General features: G+C 33.9%; 1 protein-coding gene across 3 annotated transcripts in view; it reads left to right on the top strand.

Annotated features, from left to right (window-relative positions):
- The window catches only part of ERCC6L2 (ERCC excision repair 6 like 2), a 140,388-nt gene that overhangs the window by 61,220 nt on the left and 55,698 nt on the right, over positions 1–23,470 (top strand). For all 3 annotated transcript variants that reach the window (XM_089913020.1, XM_022558976.2, XM_022558978.2), the window contains 3 exons: positions 4,714–4,785; positions 5,403–5,548; positions 16,253–16,348. In XM_089913020.1, the coding sequence (XP_089769146.1) occupies positions 4,714–4,785; positions 5,403–5,548; positions 16,253–16,348 (314 nt within the window). The remainder of the gene's footprint in view (positions 1–4,713; positions 4,786–5,402; positions 5,549–16,252; positions 16,349–23,470) is intronic.

Below are 23,470 nucleotides of genomic sequence, written 5' to 3'. Positions count from 1 at the left end.
CAGTTGTCAATGGACATTTATATTGTTTCCATAGTTTGTCTATTGTAAATAATACTACAGTGAATCTGGGGGGGTGCAGATATATTTTCAAGATTAGTTTCATTCTTTTGCACATGGCTGTCCAGTTTTCCTAGCACTATTTATTGAAGAGAGCCTTTCCCCATTGTATATTCTTGTCTCCTTTGTTGTAAATTAAATGACCATATATGCACAGTTTATTTCTTGGCTCTCTATTTTGTTCCATTGATCTATGTGTCTGTTTTATGCCAATATCATACTGTTTTGATTATTTTGGCTTTGTGATATAGTTTGAAATCAGAAAGTGTGATGCTTCCACCTTTGTTCATCTTTCTCAGGATTGCTTTGGCTTTTTGGAGTTTTTTGTGGTTTCATACGAATTTTAGGATTGTTTTTTTCTACTTCTGTGAAAATCGTCATTGGAATTTTAATAAGGATTGCACTGAATCTATAGATTGCTTTGGGTAGTATGAACATTTTAACAATATTCTTCCAATCCATGAGCATGGAATATCTTTCCATTAATTTGTATATTATTCAGTTTCTTTCATCAGTGTCTTATAGTTTTCAGTGTACAGATCTTTCACCTCCTTAAATTCATTACTAGTTATTTTACTCTTTTTGATGTAAATGTAAATGGGATTCTAATTCCACTTTCTGATAGTTCTTTATTAATCTACAAAAATGCAACTGAGTTTTGTATATTGATTTTGTATCTTGCAACTTTACTGAATTTATATATTCTGACTTTTTTTGGTGGAGTCTTTAAGGTTTTCTGTATATAATCTCATATCACCTGCAAATAGTGACAGTTTTACTTTTCCTTTCTAATTTGGATGCCTTTTTTCTTCTTGCATAATTGCTCTGGCTAGGACTTCCAGTACAATAGAAGTGGCAAGAGTGAACATCCTTGTTTTGTTCCTAATCTTTGAGGAAAAGCTTTCAGTTTTTCATCATTAAGTATATTAGTGTGGGCTTATCATATATAACCTTTATTATGTTGAGGTATGTTCCCTCTATGCTCACTTCGTAAAAATTGTGTATTTTTAAAATAAATAAGTTTGTGTTAGAGAGAACGTCCTATGATTTATTATCACAACAAATAATTCAAATCTAACAATATTTCCTAACAATAATATTTTTGTCATCCATATTGACTTTTATTTAATTATTTTTAAATTGAGAAATGTAAAAAGCCCAGTTAGTTTAGAACTGAGCACTTATAATCCTATAATTTAAGCCAATAGAATATTTCCAGAAATCATGGCCTTCTCTGAAAACTTCATTATTCATGGCTATTTATTTAAATTTTATTCATTGTGATTCTTCACTAAAAATTTACCACTCTTGAAATTAAATGGAATTTTATTACTCTGTACTTTATATTCTTATATATCCATTAACTATATGATTTAAAACATACTGTTAGAGTTACTTATTTAGGAATAATAGTGTTTGATTAAGATAATTATTACATTTATTTTTATTATGATATTTAGAAGGGAATTATTGCCAGAGGCTGGGTATGTGTCTTTATATGAGAAGGAAGCCTGTACTTTACTTGTTTTGTGGGAGAACACCAATAAAACAGAGACTGATGGTAGTAAGCTAGGGATATGTTTTCAAGACTGTGTTTCATCATTTGATTAGCAACATCATCTCATGATCTAGTAATACAAAAGTTACAGGCTTATAATGGAATTATTTCCTGTGGGGTTAAGAACTCCAAATTGCATGTACTTCTTGAATTCAGGTGATAAACGATCCTAGATCTGCTTCTTTTATTATAGGTTAGCTGGCAACTGCAGTTTATTTGTGGACATAATACCTACTGTACCCATCATAGCCTCAAAGCTATACTCCAGCTCTTTCTCTTAAGTGCCAAGGTCATTTTTGACCTCAACTACTATTCAAGGGGATGGGCACAAAGTTACACTCATTCCCCTGATGAGAATCCTCATTTTCCCTTTAATTCCCTTGGGAAATGCCACAGAGTCTTATTGTGGAGGGTGGAAACAAGACTAGGAAACCCAATTTAGTGCTGTTGGAATCATACAAGGGTCATGTTCATCTCTAGGCCGACTAATTTGAGAAAAATTAGATCTAAGATTCATTAGCTGTGAACATCCTCAAATTTAGGATTCCCTTACAGGTGGATTGTCTTGTTCTGTGGAGGACAACTGAGTGACAAAACATTGGGTCTGTATTATTAAGACTCCAACTATAGTGACCACAGTTTTATTTCTGAAATTTTTAGTAAGGGATCTTAGCTTATAGTTATTCATTTAACTAGTAAGGTTTTTTTGGGTTTCTTTTTGTTTTTTAACTAGCCTAATAAAGACCTTCAGTTCAAAAACATTCACTTTCCTTATTACTGTTTTTTGCTTTTACTATAAAATGTTCAAGAATACCTGAAATTGTAATAGGTATGATACCCTCAAACAATCAGAGTGGATTTCTGTGCATCATATCCTTGTCTTAAAATGTTAATGTCTGTAAGAGAATGATAAGACAAGCCACAAACTGGTAGGAATTTATTTGCAAAACAATAAGGGACTGGTATCTAAAATATACAAGGAACTCTTAAAACTCAACAATAAGAAAATAAACAATCCAATTTAAAATACAGAAAAGATCTGAACAGATATTTCACCAGAGAAGATATACAGATGGCAAATAAGCATATGAAAAAATTCTCAACATCATATGTCATTAGGGAATTATGAATTAAAACGAGATATCACTAGACACTTATGGCTAAATTCAAAACACTGACAACACGCAATAGGAACTCTTATTGCTGGTGAGAATGCAGAGTGGTACAGCCACTTTGGAAGACAGTTTGGCAGTTTCTTACAAAGCTAAACATATTCTTACCACACGATCCACTAATCATGCTCCTTGGTATTTACCCAAATTAGTTTAAAACTTATGTCTGCATAAGAGCCTGTACACAGATGGTTATGGCAACTTCGTTTGTAATTGCCCAAACTTGGAAGCAACCAAGATGTCCTTCAATAGGTGGATGGATAAACAAACTGTGGTACCTCCAGACAATGGAAAATTATTCAACAATAGAAAGAAACAGGATATCAAGCGACAAAAAGACACAGAGGCACGTTGAATGCATATTGCTAAGTGAAAGAGCCAGTCATACATACTGTATGATTCCAACTATATGACATTCTGGAAAAGGCAAAACTATAGAGAAACAAAATAATCAGTGGTTGCAAGGGATTTACAGGGAGGGAAGAATAGATGGAGAATAGGGAATTTTTAGGACAGTGAAACTATTCTGTATAATAATGTAGTCATGGATGCATGTCACTATATATTTGTCAGGACCCATAGAACTGTACAACACAAGTGAACCCTAATGTAAACCATGAACTTTAATTAATAATAATTTATCAGTATTTATTCATCAGCCAAATATATCACCCTAATGCAATATGTTAATAGTAAGGGAAACTGTTCAGGGAAGAGGCCGAAGTGGGGGGAGGGAGGGAGGGAATCTGTGGGAGTTCTCTGTATACTCAGTTCTTCTGTAAATCTAAAATTGCTCTAAAATATAAAATATATTAATTTTAAAATGTTAATGAATTATGTGAAATTCAAATGCACATGCTTTATTCAGTTATTTTATTAAAAAATAAAGCTAATACAATTAAAATTTACTTTATATGTTCTCCAAGTATCAAAATAATGTTTACCTGATCTGTGACATTTTTATTTACCATTTGCTTGGTTGTCTGAGTAGCTTTTTTTTTTTTTTTTTTTTAACTCCACAGCTTTTTTTTTTTTTGAGAGATTGTTGCGTAGAGGTCAGAGTTAGCACAATGTCTTTTCTTGCTCAACTATTAAGAATTTTATATTGAGTATAAATTTTTTTATTTAAAAGTTTAAATGTTTATCATTTAATAAATAAAATTAGCTGTTTATTGTATAGTTCAGTAAAACCTTATACTTAGTACAGAAAATTCCTTTTCTTTCCTTTGTGGTTTGCTTTTCCACAGCGTTCTGGAGCTGTCATTGCCAGAGTGGAAATGCCTTTTTAAAAATAACAGTACTACTCTCATATACAGGTTTTGGATTGTTTGTTTCCTTCCTAAAAGCGCTGCATATGGGGGCAAATTATTGGCATTTTGAGGTCAAAATCAAATCTGGAATTCAGGGCTTACTGTAAATAGAGAAACAGGGGAGAAAATGAGAAGAGGTGTATATCTGACTGATTATTCTGAGAAAATAAATATCAGAACTTTTAGAACCTAGGTGAAATTAAACAGATTTTATTATATCTATCTAGAGAAAACTTAAATACTTCCTAAAAGGAATGCTGCTCTGTAATTTAGTTTCTGAACATATTGTAGGTATAAATAAAGTGTATTTTGGAAATTAAATTAATCCATTTAAATGCATCCCATAATCTAAAATGCTTCCTTTTTATTAAAACCAGATGAGATGAAATAAAAGTCTTTGAGAACTTTACCTCATTATTAACAATATGATGATGAATTTCAAGTAATATCTAATACTTTATTTCTCTAACTTGGAAAATATGAAGGGAATTATAAAAGATAACTGAGATTATATTGTATAAAAGTAATTTTTAAGGAAATTTCAAGTGATGTTTATATGTATATAGTATACTTTTTGTTGAAACTGGTTCACTGATGTTCTCTGGTTCCCTTCCAGGTCCTTCAGCAGCTTTTAAACCATTGTAGGCAAAACAAAGATAAAGTTCTTCTTTTCTCCTTTTCCACCAAGGTGAGTTTTGTCTGAAGCATATTCTTGATTGGCTCAACCCTAATTCCTGAGGCATAAAGTCTAAGAGATAAAACAGCATCCAGCCACATTTACTATCTTATGTATCTTCTGTAGGAAATGGTAATGAGGTAAGAAATTTTAAAAGAGATACTAAAATTTCAATTATATCAGAGTTGCTTACTGTCAAATAGCAAACTCAAAGATAGATTTCTAATTCTCTCTTGATGTTTTTGTTAATAATTAAAGTGTTCTTTAAGACATTTAAGAAATTTTAGAATGTGGAAAATAGCAAAAATAATGTAATATATTTACATAAATGAGTTAGCCAATACTTTTCTTTTTATTCCGTTTTAGTTTAAAAAACTAAAAATTGATTTTTTTCCCCTGAAAGATTGATTTTTTCTTTTTTTAAAACAAAGGTTACTGAACACTAAAGTCAGTTTCAGTATAATGGGAAGATATATGTGAGTCAGAAATTAGAACAATATTTGTTGCTCTTGTAATTATGAGAAATTGTGACCAGCAATATTAATACTTAGTAAAGCTCATCTCTATAATGGTATGAAACTTATTAAAGCATGAATTTGTCTTTGCACGTCTCTGTATCTTTCCTTTAGTTGCTCGATGTGCTGCAGCAGTACTGTATGGCATCTGGGCTTGATTACCGACGACTTGATGGAAATACAAAATCAGAGGAAAGAATCAAGATTGTGAAAGAGTTCAACAGTACACAAGATGTTAACATTTGCCTTGTCTCCACAATGTAAGAAAATAAAATTTGATAACTTGATTTTTATCTAATTGCTTTTAAGATTTAAGGTAATCTTTAAACTATTACTGGATTTTCAGTGGTTATGCTTGTATTGCTTTGTTTCATTTAGCTTTAAGAAGAAGCAACAAAAATGCTGTTAATTTTGACTGAAATAACAATATCTTGAGTTTTATCTAAACTTTTCTCTCAGTTCCCTTATCACTGAATTCTCTTTATATGTCTGGCTTTATTTTTTATTTTTTTTTATTTTTTGCGGTACGCGGGCCTCTTACTGTTATGGCGTCTCCCGTTGCAGAGCACAGGCTCCGGATGCACAGGCTCAGCGGCCATGGCTCACGGGCCTAGCCGCTCTGCGGCATGCGGGATCCTCCTGGACCGGGGCATGAACCCGTGTTGCCTGCCGATGCAGGCAGACTCTCAACCACTGTGCCACCAGGGAAGCCCTGGCTTTATTTTTTTTAAATCCAAAAAATGGATGTTTCCTCAGAAATTTTCTGTACTGTTTTGACTCATGTCTTGTGGTTAGAGCAATCAGACTTAATTGCATAATCAAGTTATTAATCAAATAGCTGAGAATGATAGGTAGCAGTGGTTTTCGAACTGTGATCAAGGAGCTCTTGAGAACCCACAGTGCTTAGTGGGCCAGGAGTTTCCCTCCTCTGTCTCTACCTGGTCTCAAGCAGAGCAGCTCAACATTTATAGGTTTTATAAAAGTTAAATCAGTTCTAACACCTATTTATGAATCTCTCAATAAACTTTTTAAGAAATACACTCACTTTAGAGAAAGATTTGATATAAACACCTAAGATTAATCCCTTTTGGGGGGTAACAAATCTGTAACTTTCAACATCTAGATGTGCTTCCACTGTCTTTCAAAAAGAATTTTAAAGGACTTTTTATTTATTTATTTATTTATTTTAAATTGAAGTATAGTTGACTTACAGTGTCATTTGTGTTAGTTTCAAGTGTACAGCACAGTGATTCAGTTATATATATACACATATATGTGTGTGTGTATATATATATATATATTCTTTTTCAGATTCTTTTCCATTATAGGTTATTACAAAATACTGAGTATAGTTCCCTGTGCTATAGAGTAGATCCCTGTTGGTTATGTGTCTTATCTCTAGTAGTGTATATATGTTAATCCCATCGTCCATCATCTTAATATATCCCTCCCCTCCCTTTCTCTGTGAGTCTCTTTCTCTTTGGAAAGTTCATTTGTATCTTTTTTTTTTTTTTTTTTAGATTCCACATGTAAGTGATATCATATGATATTTATCTTTCTCTGTCTGGCTTACTTCACTTAGTATGATAATGTCAAGGTCCATCCATGTTGCTGCAAATGGCAGTATTTCATTCTTTTTTATCGCTGAGTAATATTCCATTGTGTGTGTATATTACATATATATATACCACATCTTTATCCATTCATCTGTTGATGGACAGTTAAGCTGCTTCCATTTCTTGGTTATTGTAAATAGTGCTGCAGTTAACACTGGGGTGCATGTATCTTTTCAAATTATAGTTTTCTCTGGATATATGCCCAGGAGTGAGATTGCAGGATCATATGGTAGCTCTATTTTAGTTTCTTAAGGAACCTCCATACTGTTTTCCATAGTGGCTGTACCAATTTACATTCCCACCAACGGTGTAGGAGGGTTCCCTTTTTTCCATGCCTTCTCCAGCATTTATTATTTGTAGACTTTTTGATGATGGCCATTCTGACTGGAGTGAGGTGATACTTCATTGTAGTTTCGATTTGCATTTCTCTAGTAATTAGTGATGTTGAGCATTTTTTCATGTGACTGTTGGCCATCTGTATGTCCTCTTTGGAGAAATGTCTGTATAGATCTTCTGCCCATTTTTTGATTGGGTTGTTTTTTGATATTGAGCTGTATAAGCTGTTTGTATATTTTAGAAAGTAATCTCAAGGGACTTTTAAAATAAACATATAAAATACAAAAAATGGAAAACTAAGTCAAAATAAAAATTATTTTGGGAACTCTCTGGCAGTCCAGTGGTTAAGACTTGGCACTTTCATTGTCATGGCCTGGGTTCAGTCCCTGGTCAGGGAACTAAGGTCCCACAAGCTGCACGGCATGGTCAAAAAAAAAAAGAAAATAAGAAAAAAGAAAAAAAAATTACTTAAAGTGAGGAGTCAAGTGTTATATATGATGAGTGAGCTACTTAACTGTTGAGCACTAAAATTCTTGAATTCTTGCAACTAAGGCCCAAGCAGAGAAGCTCTAGATTTCCATTTTCCTGTGAATGAATTCAAGAAGTAATTTCACACATAAGTCCTTAAATACAAAGTATTAAATGACATAGAATCCTGTCTTGAGCTAAGTTTTATAAGACACATGTAAGCATTCTTATTTTTTAAATAATGTTTTTTTAAAGTAATATCTGCAAATCAATCAATGTGATATACCACATTAACACATTGAAGAATAAAAATCATATGGTCATCTCAATAGATGAAGAAAAAGAGTTTGACAAAATTCAACATTCATTTACCATAAAAACTCTCAGCAAAGTGGGTATACAGGGAACATACATCAACATAATAAAGGCCATATATGAAAAACCCACAGCTAATAATATACTCAATGGTAAAAAGCTGAAAACTTTTCCTATAAGGTCAGGAACAAAAGAAGGATGCCCAGTTCTCACCAATTCTATTGAACATGGTACAGTGATTCCTAGCCACAGTAATCAGATAAGAAAGATTAAAAGGCATACAAATTGGAACAGAAGAAGCAAAATTGTCAGTATTTGCAGATGTCATGATTTTACATATAGAAAACCCTAAAGACACTACCAAAAAACTATTAGAACTAATAAATAAATTCAGTAAAGTTGCAGGACACAAAATTAACATACAGAAATCTGTTGCATTACTATACCAAATAACGAACTATCAGAGAAATTAAGGAAACAATTTTATTTATAGTTGTGTCAAAAAGAATATGATAACTAGGAATAATTTTAACTAAGGAGGTAAAAGATATGTACACTGAAAACTATAACACAAATATGAAAGAAGTTGAAGACAACACAAATAAATGTAAAGATATACCATGTTAATGGATTGGAAGAATTAACATTGTTAAAATGTCCATATAACCCAAAGCAATCTTCATATTCAATACAATCCCTATCAAAATACCCATGGCATTTTTCACAGAACAGATAGTCCTAAAATTTGTATGGAACCACAAAATATCCCAAATTGCCAAAGCAGCTTGAGAAAGAAGAACGAAGCTAGAGGTGTTATGCTTCCTGATTTCAGAATCAAATGTCTGGTATACAAAGCTATAATAATCAAACAACATGGTACTGGTACAAAACCAGACACATGGATCAATGGAACAGAGTAGAGAGCGCAGAAATAAACCCACACTTACATGGTCAATTAATCTATGGCAAAGGAGCCAAGAATATACAGTGGGGAACAGACAGTCTCTTCAAAAATGATATTGAGAAAATTGGACAGATACATGAAAAAGAATGAAAGTAGACCGTTTTCTAACCCCACATGCAAAAATAAGCTCAAAGTGGATTAAACTTTTAATGTTAGACCTGAAACCATGAAAGTCCTGGAAGAAAATATAAGTAGTACACTATTGGGCATCGATCTTAGTAATATTTTTTGGATCTGTCTGGGCAAGGACAACAAGAGCAAGAATAAACAAATGTGACTACATCAAACTAAAGAGCTTTGGCACAGTGAAGGAAACCATCAATGAAATGAAAAGGCAACCTACTGAATAGGAGAAGATAACTGTAAATGGTATGTTCAATAAGGGGTTAATATTCAAAATATATAAGGAAGTCATAAAACTCAATATCAAAAAAAAACAATCCAATTAAGAAATCAGCAGAGGACCTGAATAGACATTTTCAAAGAAGACATACAGATGTCCAACAGGCACATGAAAAGGTGCTTAACATCACTAATCTTCAGGGAAATGCAGATCAAATCAAAAAGAGGTTATCACCTCATGTCTGTTATCAAAAAGACAAGAAATAACAAGTGTTGGTGAGGATGTGGGGAGAAGGGAACCATTGTGCACTGTTGGTGGGAATGTAAACTGATACAGTTACTATGGAAACCAGTATGGAGGTTCCTCAAAAAATTAAAAATAGAACTATCATACAATCTAGCAATTCCACTTCTGGACATTTTTCTGAAGAAAATGCAAAACACTAATTTGAATAGATATATGTATCTCAATGTTCATTGCAGCAGTATTTAGAATAGCTAAGATATGGAAGCAACCTAAGTGTCCATTGATAAATGAAGTGGATAAAGATTACACACACACACACACATATATATACACAATGGAATATTACTTAGCCATAAAAAGAATGAAATCTTGCCATTTGTGACAACATGAATGGACCTAGAGGTATAATCTAAGTGAAATAAGATGGAGAAAGACTAGTACCATATGATTTCACTTATACGTGGTATCTAAAAGACAAAACAAAAGAACAAACATAGCAAAACAGAAACAGACTCATAGATACAGAGAACAAGCTAGTGGTTGCCAGCAGGGAAGGGGTGAGATAGGTGAAGGGGTTTGAAAGGTACAAAGTGAAGAAGTCATGGCAATGCAATGTATAGCATAGGAATATATTCAATTTTTTAAAAAGTCTTATTTATATGTTTCAAATCTAGCTGATCAGTTTTACATATATTTTGTTTTTTATGGTTTCTAGCTTTTTTATTTCTTTAGTAATTTTAGTCATTTTTAAAAATATCTTTTTGAATGGCATTTTTGCTCTATTAACTCCTGTGCTTGGGGGGTGCTAATCCTTCTATTTGTTCTTCCCTCTGGTTTTTGCTTATGGTAGATGGTTTCTTCACACATTTTGTAATTTTTTATTTTGAGCTTATCTTCAGTGGGGCTTCTTTCCTCTGTGGAAATCTTTTGGAGACTGGTTGTAGGAGTTCTCCATTACTGTGATTTTACTTTGACTTCTTTGTTAGGCATCCCAAGCAGGACAAGAGAAGTTTTGGATTCCTGTTTCCCTGTGACTGAATTCAAAGAGTGATTTGTTACCGAAGTCCTTACATTTGTTACATAAAGAACCTTACAAGACATAATAAATCCATTCTTTAGCTATGTTTTTCAAAAGACATATGCTCAGTTTTTGTTTTCCTTGTTTTGCAAAAGTTTATATTTAATTTCTAGGTGTTGAAACAAAAGAGTTTCACACTGGCTCAGCCCATCATTTTTGCCAGAATCCTAATTCTTCATTATCTTTTAGTTTATCAGCTTTAAACAGCTTGGACTCTTTGTTATGTTAGAGGAGGATTTAGTTTACTTACACTCCTCCCTCCCCATTTTCCACACACTCTTTACTATTTTTATTTTTATTATTTGTCTATAAATTACTTTTTTAACCTGAAATAATATACTTCAATCTTTGATTTTTAGTCCAGCAACTTTCTACAGTATCTTTTAGGTACTTGTAATGTGTGGTATTAGCATTAGCACACATCCACCCTTTCTTCTACTTTTGTCACCTGTACATATCATCTGTCAGCTATTTTTTTTTTTTTTTTTTTGCGGTACGCAGGCCTTTCACTGTTGTGGCCTCTCCATTTGCGGAGCACAGGCTCCGGACGCGCAGGCTCAGCGGCCATGGCTCACGGGCCCAGCCACTCTGCGGCATGTGGGATCTTCCCGGACCGGGGCATGAACCCGTGTCCCCTGCATCGGCAGGCGGACTCTCAACCACTGCGCCACCAGGGAAGCCCTCGTCTGTCAGCTATTTTAACAAATAACTTTGTACGCCAGAATATATAGCAAGTAAATTTTATGTTATCTTTGAATATCAGCAAATGTCTTTTATGTGCTCTGTCACTTGCTACTTTGGCCAACTGTAGAATTCTAGATTGCAAATAATTTCCTCTCAGATCTTTGTGGTATTACAACATTGTTTTCTGGTATTTAGTGTTGCTGAATTTTTGTCTATTGCCAATCTGATTCTCCTTCCTCTTTGTGAACTCACAAGAGTTTCTCTTCATCTGTTGTATTCTGAAATTTCACAGTGATATTTGAGTCTTGGTCTGGGGTTTTAGTTCATTTATTTTGCTGGGCATAATCTGAGGGCTTGTATTTTTCAACTCTGGAAAATTCTCTTTGATTATTTCTTTGACGATGGCTTCTCTTCCATTTCCTTTGGTATTTCTCTCAGACACTAGGTTATCTGATTTTAGGGCTCCTACAATGATTCTTTTTTTTTTTTCCGGCCGCACTATGCAGTTCGTGGGATCTTAGTTCCCCGACCAGGGATTGAACCCAGGCCCTTCGCTGTGAAAGCTCGGAGTCCTTACCACTGAACCGCCAGGGAATTCCCCTACAATGATTCATTAAACCTCTGAACTTGGACTCTTACTTCATATTTTTATCTTTTTTGCTCTATATTCTGAAAAATGTCATTTTCTGATGTTATTATTTTATTTTAAATAACTGATTTTGTCCTTTTTTTTTAAGCCCTTGTTCTCTGAATTATCTTTATTCTGAAATGTCAACACCTTAAAGCTTTGCTTTCCATAATCATCTCATTCAATTAATTAAGGAAGGGTTATCTGGCATTTTTCCTTGGGTTGGGGTTTTTATTGTAATCACTGAATTTATAAATGACTTTGGAGAAAAGTGACATTTTAATGCTATCGAACCTTCCTATCCACGAACATGGTATCTCTTATATTTAGGTTTCTCAGAAGTATTTGTTCAAGTGACTACTTCATTCGACCTTTTATACTAGTTAATACATAACAGTAATATTTAATTCATTGACAGAATTTTTTTGTGGAATATTAAGATATGGTTAAAATATATTTTTTTACATATTTATTGACACAAAATAGAATGTGGAAGACCTAAGGAATGAATAGCCTGCATGTTTATTAGCAATCTATCTTAATACCATTCTTCAGCTTGAACAGGGCTATAGTCTAAATATTTTATTGCTTAAGGAGTAAGCCTTTGCTGTTATCCATATGAGAGGAGTGATACGTTTGAAAGTTTATGATTCTGAGTTGTATTATCGTCAAATAGAGACTCATCTCATCTCTAGAGATAGAGTTTAGAGATGATTTTTTTCTTTAAAAGAAACATTGCCTCTGCTTTAACTCGGACAGTCTTAAGTTGTAACTTCAGAATATCTTTGAAGATTGTTACCTCAAGTGGTGACCTTCCTGTGACTCATTTAGGGCATCTGAAATAAATTCATGCATATCTTACTGACAAGAAGCTAACTGAACAGTTGACTAGACTTACTTTTGGTGTTAAGTGTTAGAAAATACTTCATGATTTCCAATTTTATTTTGATTATAACTGGTTGATTTTTCACATAACTAGTCTAATTATATAATCTTATGAACCTTGTTTCTTCAGAATTTTCCCCATCACCATAGTAGGCAGATAAACTTCTAACTTCTCTTCTACTTGTTGGGTATCTAAATCCCACCCACTCCCGTAATTTACCCATTTTTTTAATCCTTTCCCAAACTTCCTCTTTATCCCACCTAACTTCTTTCTTTGAGTTTAAGTCTCTGTGACATCTTTATGCTGTTGCCTCTAATAAATAATTTTCCAAAGGAGAAAATTCAATTTCTATTGAACAAGTCAGGATACTTGGGTTTGAATCCAGACACTGGCCACTTCAGAGACCTTGAGCAAGTTAATCGGTATTTCAGATTCTTAATTTTCTCATCTGTGAAATGAGAATAATAGTTAGCTCATAGAGCTGTGTTGAGGATGAAAGAATAGAATATATGAAAATATCTTGCACCATTCCTGGTATATAGTAGATGCTCAATAAATGTTAATTTTTTTCTATTTTGATAGAAACTGTATAAGAGAAGATTATTAACATTTTCCCTCCCTGGATGGTTAGTATCTAGTGTAAAGCATTATCTAAGTGTGAGTTACATGATGGTCTAAGCATCTGAAAAGGGAAAATCAGCAAGAGAAAGCCTCAGTGAAGGCTTTGAAGGTTGAGATTAGAAAAATGAAAAAAATGAAGAAAATGATTTTATTATTGGATTTTAATTTTACCTTCCCTTTAAAAAATACAAAATTTTATCATTATTATATAATAAAATAATTATTAAGTGTACGGTGTTTAGACCCAGAAAATTCAAAACATGAGAAGATAACAGTTATTTTTAGGTAAAATCTAATATGCTATGCAGGCAGCTGAAATCTTTAACTCAGTAGACAAGCATTTTATGTATTCAGTTTTGCTAAAAGATACATTTAGAAAAGATATCTTTAGAAATAAACTTCATTCCAAAATGAATTATTTGTATTCTGACATGTTTTGACTGATAGAAAAATGAATCTATCAAATCCATTAAGCAATATCATATTTTAAAAACTGTCAAAATATACATATATCTTTCATGGTTTCTTTTCATTATATCTTTTAACCACAGGTCAATTAAATGAAGATAAAGCTTTGGCTTTCCAAAGAATTGAGGGGTTTTAAACAGGAATGGCATACTTAGTTTTCTATATTCTGTGCTTAGAATTATTTTATGTAATGTGGGAATGGATTTAAGGTCTGAGGTAAGGGAAGACAGGAAGCCACTGAAGTAATACATACAGGTGTGACATAAAAGCTTGACCTAGGGCAAGTGAAAATAGGAATGGAGAAAGGACTCATGAAAAAACCATTTTTGAGGTAAATTTGACAGGACTGGATATTGGTTGACTTTGTAGTTGTTTTATTTTATCTTTCCTCTAAGTCTGTTGGTGACAAATTCTCTTAGTTTTCCTTAATCTGAGAATGTCATGATTCCCCTTTCATTCCTGAAGGATATTCTTGCTGGATATAGAATTCTGGGTTGATAGTTCTTTGAGCACTTGAAAATGTACTGCTTCCTCCTGGCCACCTTGGTTTCTAATGAGAAATCCACTATCATTTGATATTACCTTAAAAGTTGTGTATCATTTCTCTCTGACTGCTTTCAAGAGTTTTTCTTTGTCTTTTGTTTGCAGAAGTTTAATTATGCTGTATTTTAGCATAGGTTTCTTTGGGTTTATCGTTCTGGGAGTTCATGCAACTTTCTGCATTCTGTAAGTTTACCTCTTTTCCCAAATTTGAGAAGTTTTCAGTTATATTTCTTTCAATATTTTTTCAGTCTCACTCTCTCTTTTCTCCCAGGACTACAATGATAGAAGTGTTAGCTCTTCTGTTACTGTCCCTCAGGCCTCTAAGAATGTGGGTTTTTTTTTTTTCAGTATATTTTCTTTCTGTTGTTCAGATTGGGTAAATATCAATAATATTGAACTGCTCTTATGTTTATTGATTCTATCATCTGTCATCTCCACTGTACTATCAAGTCCATCCAGCAAGTTTTGTAATTCAGTAATTTTTCAATTCTAAAATTTTCATTTGGTATCCTCTCTTTCTTTGCTGAGACTTTCTATTTTTAATTGTTTCAAGCATATTTGTAATTATTTTTTGAAGCATTTTTATTGTGGCTGCATTAAAATCCTTGTCAGATAATTCCAACATCTGCTTCTTTGCAGTGTTGTCGTATGTTAATTGTCTTTTCTTATAGAAATGGAGATTTTCCTAGACCTTGGTAAGACTAGTAATTTTTTATTGTATGCTCGACATTTTGAGTATTATGTTATGAAACACTGTATCTTATTTAAAACTTCTGTTTTACCCAGACACCATGCCAGCCACATGGGCTGGAAATCTGTGTCTCTTGCTTGGCCTCTGTTGACACCCTGAGTTTGAGGCACTTCATTGCTATTTCTCCATGGCTTCCACCCACACTACAGAGGGGCCTGGTTATAGCTGGGCAGAAATGAAAAGTTCCGGCTCCTCAATCAATCTTCTCTGACACCACCCGAGTGAGAATGAGAGGTACCTCATTACTGTCAAAGGTGGAATTTAGTCTCCTCACTTAGCCTTTGCTGACCAGGTTAGGGTTGGAGCCACAGATTTTTTTTCTGTGGTGTTTGCAAGAAAGAATAGGCTGTTCATTATCTAACATTTTTCTATCTTAAAACTCTGTATCTTTCCTGGTTCTTTGGCTAAAGGAAGAAGGCTTTTCTTGGGGCTTTTTTGGTCTGTGATTGTTGGCTGCTGGCATTTCCAGTTCACTGGCTTCTCCAGAACCCAATCTGGGATATATTAGGCAAAAATAAAGCCAGGGAACTCACTGCCATGTCATTCCTTAGGTTTTTGTGGTCTCTAGCCAATCTGTGTTCTCTCTACCTTTCATAATCTTGTGTTTTATTTTATATATAATGCCCAAGGTTTTTAGCTGTACTTAGTGGGAGGAATAAGGAGAAGCACATTTTTTTTAAGTGTGTATATTTATTTAGCTGGAGTATACTAGCAGTTTTTAAAACTTATGTTAGGAAAATCTTCGAGAATAGTATTTGAGTATCCAAAAAAATGTAAAAACCAGCACAACCTACTTACATGGTCTCTAATGCTCAAATTTCTTAGGGATATTCTAGAGTGGTACAAAAAAAATTGTTCCATAGCTGTTTTGCTTGTGGCATATTGTGCTTTAATCACCTTACTTTTATAATGTTAATGTAATATTGTATTGATTTGGTTATAGAAACCTGGCATAATTGAGTTAGAAAGCAAAATTTATTTTTGCTGTTTTAATGTGCTCTTTTCTGTTTACTCCAGGGCTGGTGGACTAGGCCTCAATTTTGTTGGTGCCAATGTGGTGATATTATTTGATCCTACATGGAATCCAGCCAATGATCTTCAAGCAATTGACAGGTACAATGGTGACAAAATTTAAAGTGACCTGCAAATACTTTTAATCTAAAAATGCTCCTGAATTTTTTAGGTTGCTTACAATGTGACTGTCATTAGAAGATAGGGAAGACCTTGTAAAAAAATTTTAAACTTTTATTTAAGATAACCCTGAACTTCTGAATCCAAATGGCAGGCTGATAATAGCCATTAATTTTCCATTCATCTCAAAATCCCATTATTGTGACAAGATTAATTTAGAAGAAAGAATAAATCCCCAGTACTGCAGGAAAATAGAAAGGTCACTACTAGTAGATCAGAAGTTTTGAGAAACTCGTGGGAGAATTTTTATGATGAAGGAACCAGCAGAGAAAAGCAACAATCCCAAGTCAACAGGCGAGCACAGAGAAATTCAAGCATGGGTTCAGCAACTTCAGGATATGGGAGTAGACTAAAGTACGTCCTTATGGGAAATTAATTAATGTGCTGACTCTAAAACAAATTCCTCTTCCACATCTTGTACATAAAGAGGGATTAACCTATAACATGTGCTCCTTGATCAAAACTGAAAGAATCATTTCATATATTTTATAAGTAAATGGGGAATGAGGCTGACCAAAGGTTCTTGCAGTGGATGTTTGGACCAGATCATAAAGCATTGAAACCCAGCTTTCTTATACAGTCCATTTCATCAGTGTCTTATAGTTTTCTGAGTAAAGTTCTTTTACCTCCTTAGTTAAATTTATTTCTGGATATTTTATTCTTTTTGACGTGATTGTGAATGGAATTATGTTCTTAATTTCTCTTTCTAATAGTTCATTGTTAGCATATAGAAATGCAGCAGATTTCTGTTTATTAATTTTGTATCCTGCAGCCTTACCAAATTCATTGATGAGCTCTAGTAGTTTTTTGCTGGCATCATTAGAATTTTCTATGTATAGTGTCATGTCACCTGTAAACACTGACAGTTTTACTTCTTCCTCTCTAATTTGGATACTTTTATTTCTTTTTCTTGCCTAATTGCTGTGGCAAAGACTTCTAATACTATGTTGAATAAAAGTGTCCAGAGTGGGCATTCTTCTCTTGTTCCTGATCTTAGAGAAATGCTCTCAATATTTCACCATTCAGTATGTTGTTAGCTCTGGACTTATCATATATGGCCTTTATTATTTTGAGGTATGTTCCTTCTGTACTCACTTTATTGAGAGTTTTTATCATAAATTGATGTTGAATTTTTTCAAAAGCTTTTTCCACATCTATTGAGATGATAATATGATTTTTATTCTTTAATGTGTTAACGTGGTATATCACATTGATTGATTGCAGAGATTGAACCATACTTGTGTCCCTGGGATAAATCTCACTTGATCATGGTGTATGATCCTTTTTTTTTTTTTTTACTGTTTTTTTCTCCATTTTCCTTTTTTTTTTTAATCTTTATTGGAGTATAATTGCTTTACAAGGTTGTGTTACTTTCTGCTCTATAACAAAATGAATCAGCTATACGTATACATATATCCCCATATCCCCTCCCTGTTGCATCTCCCTCCCACCCTCCTTATCCTAACTCTCTCGGTGGTCACAAAGCACCGAGCTGATCTCCCTGTGCTATGCAGCTGCTTCCCACTAGCTGTGTTTTACATTTGGTAGTGTATATATGTCAGTGCCACTCTTTCACTTCTTCCCAGATTACCCTTCCCCCTCCCCATGTTCACAATTCCATTCTCTACGTCTGTGTCTTTTTTCATGTTTGCCCCTAGGTTCTTCAGAATCATTTTTTTGTTTTTTAGATTCCATGTATATATGTGTTGGCATACACTATTTGCTTTTCTCTTTCTGACTTACTTCACTCTGTATGACAGACTCTAGGTCCATCCACCTCACTACAAATAATTCATTTTTGTTTCGTTTTATGGCTGAGTAATATTCCATTGTATATATGGGCCACATCTTCTTTATCCATTCATCTGTCAGTGGACACTTAGGTTGCTTCCATGTCCTGGCAATTGTAAATAGTGCTGCAATGAACATTGGGGTACATGTGTTTTTTGAATTATGGTTTTCTCAAGGTATATGCCCAGTAGTGGGATTGCTGGGTCATATGGTAGTTCTACTTTTAGTTTCTTAAGGAACTTCCATACTGTTCTCCACAGTGGCTGTATCAGTTTACATTCCCACCAGTAGTGCAAGAGGGTTCCTTTTTCTCCACACATTCTCCAGCATTTATTGTTGTAGATTTTTTCATGATGGCCATTCTGACCGGTGTGAGGTGATACCTCATTGTAGTTTTGATTTGCATTTCTCTAATGATTAGTGATGTTGAGCATCCTTTCATGTGTTTGTTGGCAATCTGTATGTCTTTGAAGAAATGTCTGTTTGGGTCTTCTGCCCATTTTTGGATTGGGTTCTTGTTGTTTTTTGATATTGGAGCTGCGTGAGCTGCTTGTATATTTTGGAGATTAATCCTTTGTCAGCTGCTTCATTTGCAAATGTTTTCTCCCATTCTGAGGGTTGTCTTTTCGTCTTGTTTATGGTTTCTTTTGCTGTGCAAAAGCTTTTGAGTTTCATTAGGTCCCATTTGTTTACATTTGTTTTTATTTCCACTTCTCTAGGAGGTGGGTAAAAAAGAATCTTGTTGTGATTTATGTCATAGAGTGTTCTGCCTATGTTTTCGTCTAAGAGGTTTATAGTGTCTGGCCTTACATTTAGGTCTTTAATCCATTTTGAGTTTACTTTTCTGTATGGTGTTACAGAGTGTTGTAATTTCATTCTTTTACATGTAGCTGTCCAGTTTTCCCAGCACCACTTACTGAAGAGGCTGTCTTTTCTCCATTGTATATTCTTGCCTCCTTTATCAAAGATAAGGTTACCATATGTGCATGGGTTTGTCTCTGGGCTTTCTATCCTGTTCCATTGATCTATATTTCTGTTTTTGTGCCAGTATCATACTGTCTTGATTACTTTAGCTTTGTAGTGTAGTCTGAAGTCAGGGAGCCTGTTTCCTCCAGCTCCGTTTTTCTTTCTCAAGATTGCTTTGGCTATTTGGGGTCTTTTGTGTTTCCATACAAATTGTGAAAATTTTTGTTCTAGTTCTGTGAAAAATGCCATTGGTAGTTTGATAGGGATTGCATTGAATCTGTAGATTGCTTTGGGGAGTATAGTTATTTTCACAATGTTGATTCTTCCAATCCAAAAACATGGTATATCTCTCCATCTGTTTATATCATCTTTAATTTCTTTCATCAGTGTCTTATAGTTTTCTGTACAGGTCTTTTGTCTCCTTAGGTAGGTTAATTCCTAGATATTTTATTCTTTTTGTTGCAATGGTAAATGGGAGTGTTTCCTTAATTTCTCTTTCAGATTTTTCATCATTAGTGTATAGGAATACAAGAGATTTCTGTGCATTAATTTTGTATCCTGCTACTTTACCAAATTCATTGATTAGCTCTAGTAGTTTTCTGGTAGCATCTTTAGGATTCTCTATGTATAATATCATGTCATCTGCAAACAGTGACAGCTTTACTCCTTCTTTTCCGATTTGGATTCTTTTTATTTCTTTTTCTTCTCTGATTGCTGTGGCTAAAACTTCTAAAACTATGTTGACTAATAGCGGTGAGAGTGGGCAACCTTGTCTTGTTCCTGATCTTGGTGGAAATGGTTTCGGTTTTTCACCATTGAGAATGATGTTGGCTGTGGGTTTGTCATATATGGTCTTTATTATGTTGAGGTTAGTTCCCTCTATGCCTACTTTCTGGAGAGTTTTTATCATAAATCGATGTTGAATTTTGTCAAAAGCTTTTTCTGCATCTATTGGGATGATCATATGGTCTTTATCCTTCTGTTTGTTAATATGTTGTATCACATTGATTGATTTTTATATATTGATCAATCCTTGCATTCCTGGGATAAACCCCACTTGATCATGGTGTATGATCCTTTTAATGTGCTGCTGGATTCTGTTTACTAGTATTTTGTTGAGGATTTTTGCATCTGTGTTCATCAGTGATATTGGCCTGTAGTTTTCCTTCCTTGTGACATCTTTGTCTGGTTTTGGTATCAGGGTGATGGTGGCCTTGTAGAATGAGTTTGGGACTGTTCCTCCCTCTGCTATATTTTGGAAGAGTTTGGGAAGGATAGGTGTTAGCTCTTCTCGAAATATTTGATAGAATTCGCCTGTGAAGCTCTCTGTTCATATTTTTTTTTTGGAATATTTTTTTTTTGGAATATTTTTTTGTTGTTGGAATATTTTTTATCACAGTTTCAATTTCATTGCTTGTGATTGGTGTTTATGATCCTTTTAATGTACTGTTGAATTCAGTTTGCTACATTTTGTTGAGGATTTTTGCATCTATGGTCATCAGTGATATTAGCCTGTAACTTTATTTTTTTATGATATCTTTGTATGGTTTTGGTATCAGGGCAATGCTGGCCTCATAGAATGAACTTGAAAGTGTGCTTTTGCAATTTTTTTGGAATAGTTTGAGAAGGATATTGTTAATTCTTCTCTAAATGTTTGTTGAATTCAACTGTGAAGCTGTCTGGTCCTACACTGTTTTTTGTTGGTAGTTTTGTGATTACTGATCCAATTTTATTACTGGTAATTAGTCTGTTTAAAATTTCTATTTGTTCCTGGTTCAGTCTTGGGAGATTATTCATTTCTAGGAATTTGTTCATTTCTTCTAAGTTGTTCACTTTATTGGCATAAAATTGTAGTAATCTTTTATGATCCTTTGTATTTCTGTGGTATCAGTTGTAACTTTTTCATTTCTGATTTGATTAAGTCTTCTCTCTTTTCTTGAAGAATCTGGCTAAAGGTTTATCAACCTTTGTTATCGTTTTGAAGAACCAGCTCTTAGTTTCATTGATCTTTTCTTTTTTGTTTTTTTTTTTTTTTTTTTTTGCGGCATGCAGACCTCTCACTGTTGTGGCCTCTCCCATTGTGGAGCACAGGCTCCGGATGCACAGGCTCAGCGGCCATGGCTCACACGCCCAGCCGCTCCGCAGCATGTGGGATCTTCCCAGACCGGGACACGAACCTGTGTCCCCTGCATCGGCAGGCAGATTCTCAACCACTGTGCCACCAGGGAAGCCCTTTTCTTTTTTTTTTAAGTCTCTCATTTATTTCTGTTCTGATCTTTATTTCTTTCCTTCATATCTTTCAGTTTTGTTTGTTCTTTTTCTAGTTCCTTTAGTGTAAGTTTAAGATGTTGATTTGGGTTTTTTCTTGTTTCCTGAGGTAGGCTTGTAATGATATAAGCCTTGAAACTGCTCTTGCTCAGTCCCACAGATTTTGGATCATTGTGTTTCCATTTTCATTTGTCTCCAGGTATATTTTTATTTCTTCTCTGATTTCTTCAGTCATCCATTGGTTGTTTAGTAGCATATTGTTTAAACTCATGTGTTTGTGTTTTTGCAGGTTTTTTTTTTTAATAGTTGACTTTTAGTCTCATATTGTTGTATCAGAAAAGATGATTGATATGATTCCAATCTTAAATTTACTAAGATTTGTTTGTTGCATAGCATATTGTCTATCCTGGACAGTGTTCCATGTGAACTTGAAAAAAATGTGCATTCTTCTGCTTTTGGATGGAATATTCTATATTTATCTGTTAAGTCCATCTGATAAAATATGTTGTTTAAGGCCAGTGTTTCCTGATTGATTTTCTGTCTGGATGATCTGTCCAGTAATGTCAGTTGGGTGTTAAAGTTCCCTACTATTATTGTATTACTGTCAGTCTATCCCTTTATGTTTGTTAATAATTTGCTTTATGTATTTAGGTCCTCCTATGCTGGGTGCACATCCATTTACAAGTGTTATACCTTCTTCTTGAATTGATCCCTTGATCATTATGTAATGTCTTTCTTTGTCTCTTACTATAGTCTTTGTTTTACAGTCTATTTTTTCTGATATAAGTATTGCCACCCCAGTTTTCTTTTCCTTTCCATTTTCAAGGAATACCTTTTCCCATTGCCTCACTTTCAGTGTGTGTATCTTTAGCTCAAGAGTGAGTCTCTTGCAGGCAGTATATAGATGGGTCTTGTTTTTGTATCCAATCAGCCACTCTGTGTCTTTTGATTGTAGCATCTAGTCCATATATATATATATATATATATATATATATATATATATATATATATATTTTTTTTTTTAGTCCATATATTTTTAAAGTAATTAGTGATAGGTATGTTCTCCTTTCCATTTTGTTAATTGTTTGGTGGTTGTTTTTGTAATTATTTTTGTGTCTTTCTTCTCTTCCTTGTGATTTGATGGCTATCTTTAGAGCTATGTTGGCATTCCTTTCTCTTTTTCATATGTGTTTAGATTTTTGGTTTGTGGCTACCAAAAGTTCCTCAAAAGGATAACATAAATTGCTGATCTTTCAAGTTCACATACACTTAAGAACCCTACATGTTTACTCTCCTCCCCCGCCATGTTTGCTGTTTTTGACATCATATTTTACATCTTTTTGATTTATGTAGCCCTCAACTACTTATAATGGATATACACAATTTTACTACTTTTGTCTTTAAACCTTCCTACTAGCTTTATACATGGTTGATTTACTACAGTTACTGTATATTTGCCTTTACCAATGAGATTTTTTTCCTTTCGTAATTTTCATATATCTAGATGTAGCCTTTTCTTTTTCACATACAAAAGTCCCTGTAACATTTCTTGGAAGCTGGTTTGGTGGTGCAGAACTCTTAGCTTTTGCTTGTCTGTAAAACTTTTGATCTCTCCATCAAATCTATATGAAAGCCTTGCCAAATAGAGTATTCTTGGTTGTAGGTTTTTCCCTTTCATCACTTTAAGTATATCATGCCACTCACTTCTGGCCCTGCAGAGTTTCTCCTGAAAAGTCAGCTGATAGCATTATGGAAGTGCCTTTGTATGTAACTTGTTGCTTTTCCTTTTGCTGCTTTTTAATATTCTCTCTTTATCTTTAATTTTTGCAGTTTTAATTGCAATGTTTCTTGGTGTGCTCCTGTTTAGGTTGATCCTGTTTTGTGCTTCCTGGACCTGGACGTCTTTCCTTTTCCAGGTTAGGGAAGTTTTCAGCTATTATGTCTTCAAATATGGTCTCTGCCCCTTTCTCACTCTTCTTCTGGGACCCCTATAATGTGAATGCTAGTATGCTTGATGTA

Source organism: Delphinapterus leucas, chromosome 6 (assembly GCF_059928025.1).
Source record: "Delphinapterus leucas isolate spDelLeu-1000000601 "Yukka" chromosome 6, BTC_Dleu_Yukka2, whole genome shotgun sequence".
NCBI lineage: Eukaryota > Metazoa > Chordata > Mammalia > Artiodactyla > Monodontidae > Delphinapterus > Delphinapterus leucas.
This window is presented reverse-complemented; position numbering and strand designations above follow the sequence as displayed.